Source organism: Schistocerca serialis, chromosome 3 (assembly GCF_023864345.2).
Source record: "Schistocerca serialis cubense isolate TAMUIC-IGC-003099 chromosome 3, iqSchSeri2.2, whole genome shotgun sequence".
Lineage (NCBI taxonomy): Eukaryota > Metazoa > Arthropoda > Insecta > Orthoptera > Acrididae > Schistocerca > Schistocerca serialis.
The window spans coordinates 943,893,390-943,899,389 of NC_064640.1; the positions used below are offsets into that span (position 1 = coordinate 943,893,390).

The 6,000-nt window shown below is 35.8% G+C and overlaps 1 protein-coding gene across 1 annotated transcript in view; it reads left to right on the top strand.

Moving 5' to 3' along the window:
• LOC126471289 (glutamate receptor-interacting protein 1) overlaps nucleotides 1-5,279 on the top strand; it is a 445,652-nt gene extending 440,373 nt beyond the window's left edge. The window contains exons 17-18 of the mRNA XM_050099408.1: nucleotides 3,446-3,568; nucleotides 4,603-5,279. Of these exons, the coding sequence (XP_049955365.1) occupies nucleotides 3,446-3,568; nucleotides 4,603-4,671 (192 nt within the window). The 3' untranslated portion in view covers nucleotides 4,672-5,279. The remainder of the gene's footprint in view (nucleotides 1-3,445; nucleotides 3,569-4,602) is intronic.
• The last annotated feature ends 721 nt before the right edge of the window (nucleotides 5,280-6,000 follow it).

The following is a 6,000-nucleotide window of genomic DNA, read 5'->3' on the forward strand; positions in this document are numbered from 1 at the left end:
CAAGGTCTAAAATATCACCATTGTATGTGAACTGTCTAACTTATTGTTCAACACAGTTTTTGGAAAACATTTTTAAAAGTACTTCATAAGACTGCCTGTCCACACCACTTGCAACGAATGCATAGATGACCCGGCCTATACTTTGTAGGTTACAGTTGCCTCCAGGTAATATTGCATGGTCTATGTATTTTAGTCCTATTTAGTGTAGATTTTTGTTGAGTGATTCTACAACTGTTATGGTTGAAATAGGTGGCTGGCAAAAACATCTGATAATTAACTTGAATTCACCTAGACCTGCTACTTGTGTCCAGATAGCTTCACTGTCAGACTCAATTTCAACCTTGATAGAAACAATATTTTTATTGACAGCAATGAACACTCCCCCTCTTATGGTTTTCTTTTCAATATACATTTCATGCCTCATTAAATATTTCAGGTTTCAATCAGCTTTTGGTTCAGAGAATCATTTGAGCATGACAACTTTCAGGAGGCAGTAAGTTCAGGAACTTTGACATGAATACTTTGACAATTTACTGTTAAAACTTTGACAGTCAATGTGTATTTACTTTTTATGTGATCTGCTTTCTCTATCTGCATATCAGCTGGCACCTAGCCTTTAAAAAACCAAGCACACTCCATAAATACTCTACTACCTGAGAAGCTGCTTCTTTTGTGTAGTGCACCCCTGATTTACCATCAAGCTTCATTTAGTAAGTGACCAATAATATATTTTTCTGGAAAACTAAGTCATTTCCAATAGTTCATAATACTTAAAATGGCAATTTGAGCTATTTGCTGTTAAATAATGGTAAGCTGTTCAGGTACTTTCTTTGGAAATAAAAAACAATGAATATTCTTTAGCATCTTACTTATTATTAGGTCATTAAAACTGAAAAAAAATATTGGACTAGACTAGGATATGCATAAAAATCAGCTGTGGTCTTTCCAAAGGAATCATCCGTGCATTCATCTCAAGCACTTTAGTGAAATCAGGAGGAATCTAAATATAGATGGTGAGACAGAAATTTGAAACCCATTCCTCCTCAAATGAAATGCATTTTGCATTTCACTGCATCACCTAACTTGATTATTTTCTTTGAATTTATCTGGTAAGACAGAGCTTAGCTATTGTAGAATGGCCATCTGGGAGATGGCCAGGAAGAAAAGCTCTATGAGTAATAAATATTTATTTGAATATTTACAGGGGTCCACTGGCTATGTCTCAACTTAGTAACCACCATTATTATGGAATTTGTTGTACTGGTACACATACATCATATATCATAAGATTCTTCTACCAACAATTGAAGGAATGAAGTTACTCCTGTGTGTAGTGCAGGTCTGTTGTGGAAACATTTTCCTGCTAGAAATACGATTTAGGAAACGGAATGGGAAAAAACAATTTTATGAAAAGTTGTGGCTATAAAATGGATGATCAAAGATCTCCCATTCATACTGATGCCATGTGAGGTGGTCAAAAGGGGGTCATGCATTGCTCTGTGAAAGCATAATGCAGCCAGTTTGCACCCCATGTCTACTATGCACAGTTATCACTGAGGCAATACAACATGCATTATCATACACAATGCAACACATGATATTACACCAAAGCTACCAGCACCTGTAGAGTGTGTAGAAATGTAGTTGAAGTAACATAACTGGTTCACACTGGGATGGCAGTGATACAACACTGACATGATTCTCTGTTGTATTGTCCAATACAACATGGAGTGTTGGGTGCTCCATGCAACTATACTGTGTGATACACTGGGAGAAAAATTTCAAGTCATCTGATGTGCCTCCAAAAAATTGTTTTATGTGGATGAAGCAATGCTACTTTTGCCTCTGTAGTGGTTTCTGAGTAAGATACTTTGTAATTAAGTAAAACACAATGCGTATTTTCAAAATTTTGCAGACAAAATATAGTCACTGGCTGGTTTACATTTGGAGACTTTTATATATCCTGCATGCCAAATATAGCTGACATATCAAAATTGTTTTTAAGCCATACCTATTTCCAGTTTCAAGTAAATATGTGACATGTTTCAAAGTTGTCTGCAATGATGCTGGCAGTGAAGTACGATGGACAAGGTTATTGCTGCCTTCTTTGTCTTGTTGCTTGTTGTCCTGTGGGGACATGAGTGTCATAAGGATAACTGTCACAGTGCATGACCTTGTTACAATGTGACATATCACATACTGTATCAAGAAGTGCACCTTAGTCACAGTTTTAGCATTGTCTCACCAAACTGATCAGCAATTACATCTCCCTCTTGCAGTAAAAATTCAATCAGGAGGACACCATATTGATCTGAGAAGAGGATGAACCTTCCTTGCAACAGAGACTGTCTACTTGAATTTTGTCATCACAAATGAACAATTTTTTTTGGCAATGTGTGGATTTTTGTATTGTTTTTGTTGTGGCATGTGACACCCATTTTTCATCATAGGTGACATTAGAAACAAGAAACTCCTCTCCTTTCACTATACACCACTGGAGGAATGTCACTGCTATGGCTAGACATTTACTTTGTGTTCACCTGTCAGCCAGCTTGGAAATGATCTTGAACACATCTTATGAAAACCAAGCCATAAGGTGAAAATTTTATGCAGCATTGAGCAAGGAATCCTATACTAAAGAATCTGAGAATTACAAAGTGTCACACCCAATCCATAGGTTTTCTTTCAAGCAGTTGCAGGAACAAGAGCAGTTGACCAGTACAATTCTTACTGTGCTTTTGCACATTGCTTGAGCCTTCCACGCTGCCTGCACTATCATGCAACCATATCAATGCTCATAATGTTGGACTGACATGTGTGATAGAACTGATTGTGGATATCTGTTGAAATTTGCTTCTAAGTGTGCAGCCATCTGATAATTGCATAAAGCTTGCAATTGGTATGAGACAACATTAATGTTCCTTTCTCCTAACACTGTGAAATTATGACTGCTGTCACAACACTAAAACTTAACTATGTTATTACCTCATATCTTCTCTCTACTGCAATCTCTAGATACATTCTGCTCTTACTTTCAGATGACACTCATATTAGCACATTTGCCTAACCAACAAACATTACAACTTTTTAGACATTTGTTGAGGGGAAGGAGTTAACTATGGTAATTATTATGAAACAGGACTTACAGTCAGGTGCATTTTCATTCATATCTATGGCTTTTGGAGAGTACTGGATACCATAAGACTCTCCAATGATATTTTTGACATTCATTTTCTTGTTACTAATATCATTTCCATTCTTTTTTTTATAAGTCCGATGAACTGAAAGCCACATAACAGTGCTAAGTAAATATAATGAGGAAAGAACAAACAGCCTGTACTTAAATATACAAACTTTATTTACTAGTTCAATACTTTCATGATACTTATACAATTAATGCAACTTTGACTCAAAGAATACTTAATGATTTCAAACTTTGTTGCAGGTAAATAATACACAGACCAATGACTTTGACTGCTGTTTAACTGTACCTCTTATTGCATCAGCAGGAGAAAAACTTGAACTAACAGTTGCTAGAGCTGTCAGCACTCCACAAACAGAGAACAAGGTAAGTGTCTGGAACACCATAGTTCAAACAGTTAAGAATAAAAGAGTCTTAAGCCAATTTTGTGCTTTCCACTAATTTTTTGTTCTAGCTTCAAGTAAGTTAAATGCATGTCACAGAAAGACCCAGTCAGTTTTTAATAACTATTTTAATGACTATAAAATTTTGTAAACCCTCATCATCAGTTTCGTAAAGGCCTCATCACTACTGCTGTGGAGGCTGAGTTTGTGAGATCATGAAATGGCTTCTGCTGCAGTATGCGGCTAAGACAATTTCTCCCTCCCACTATTACATAGCTATGCCCCAGGGCCAGGTAACATGACAGGAGAACAAAGGTTCTATAACACTCCAACAAATTAGTAATCAAGTCACACAAATGAGTTAAAAGGTTTACTTATCTTTGTGTCTTGACAAATAAGAAGTCTGCAAGACCTTGGTAAGAGCATGAACTTAAATAACAAGTAAGAACACCAGTGCTAGATGAAAGCTATACTTGTAATATAACACATAAAAGGCCCTCAATGGCTAAGTGCAAATAATCATAGGGAAACTGTACAGTTAATAGCAAATGCAATGTACAGCAATTGTCTGTTCAGTTCTAAGAGTTCACCAAGTGACGTTCCCTGTCTAACTCAGTCCTGGATGATGATCTATTACCAAGTGGGCGAGAGCTGCTCTTATATCTTCTGAGTACATTTCTGTCTGCTGTTGACGGGTCATTGGCAGATTGTACTCAGCTGGAAACTGGCCAAGGCGAGGTCGATATCTTCACCCTCAGTGCCACCCGTGGTGCAGGTGGAACTCGCACAAGTGGCAAATCTCTCTGGCACTGGCACCAGCTCGTATCTTTGTACATGTGGTGCTTTTGCCCTGGTTGTGTTGTGTTTGGATGACACAGCATAAAACATGTTCTTAACAGATCTTATGTCTGGTTGTTTTCAAAATATTAGTTCATTTTGCTTTAATGTTTGTTTCAGTTACTTCAAGGAGCCAATTTTTTATGTTGTTCTTACACTGGATGTAATTTGCTCTTACAGGTGCTGCAGTGGGCACAACAAGATGCTGAAGCAATGAAATCCCTTGAGACAATAACCAAAACACTTTGACGCAGTGCAAAACCATTAAGAACAGTGATTATGAGAAATTTTGCGAATGACCACCAATGATAGAAGACTAAGAAGAGTTATAAGACATTTTCACCACTATCTATCGTACATGCAACAGTTATGATAAACTAAAACAGTGAATTAAAGTAATGTGTCAATTGGCTTTACAACAAATGGCATTAATAACTTTGTACATGTTATTCATTCTTGTTGATATAGGAAATGGCTAAAGGACAGGAACCTAATGCAGTGTTGATAAACTAAATGGATAAGTCAAAGCTGGCTTCACAGAAGATGAACACATACTAGTAAGATGTGGATGTTTTAGTTACCAGACTTTCTGTTGTCTCTTATATTAGTTGATGCAGATAGTTTTGGTTCTTGCCTAGGAACATCCATGCCTCTAATCAGCTGAACTGAAGGACAGTCAGTTGAATGTTAATCACAAGCTAAGATTGCAAAATCCACAAACAGTTCCTCCTGACAGTGTATTCTTGACGAAAACATCTATTGCTCTCATGACAACATTCCACACCAATATAGGCAATAGTAATACATACTCTCTATACAGCTGACATTGTAAGAAGATAATAAAAAATTTTACTTAATATTTAGTTTCATTAAATACTTTTCAGTTTGAAATTCAACAATGAATATTACTATAAGTTGTTCATTGTTTCACATGTGCTAAATTTTTGTTACCTCTGGATATCTTACTGACAGCTCCATTGTTTTAAATGCAGTTTTTTTCTTGGATTTGTCAGATTCACAAAAATATGATAACAATATTTCATGGAAATTAACCCATCATTGATTTAAATTCTGTTTTAGAGGCCACAAAACTGAAAGGTAAAAGATTTTGTAAACTGCTGTTGCTCTCCACAAATATAAACACAGTAAAATGTGCACACATTTCTGTTGTGATGTAGGGCTGACTCCAATTTTTAAGAAAATGGACACAGTTGATCCTCTGAACAAAATGGCATAAATGATAAACTTGATGAGATGATTGAACTGTATGTACCAATAAGTAGGGTACTATTCAGAACTGCAATTGATATGAATCTATGTTCTTATCAAACAAATTTATTAATTTCCCATTTATACACTTTAATTAGTTGTTAGAAGCTTTTTTGCATCATCAGAATTGTATAATTAAACAACTGTATAATGCAAGTTCTTCACATCTAATTAATTTGATATTTAGTAACAGCTCCAGTCTTCTTTTAGTGAAACATACATGCGAGTTATATGTTAATGGCAAACAGGAACTTTTGTGATTTATAATTGCTTTTAAATATTATCACCTTTCTAATCATGAAATCTCAA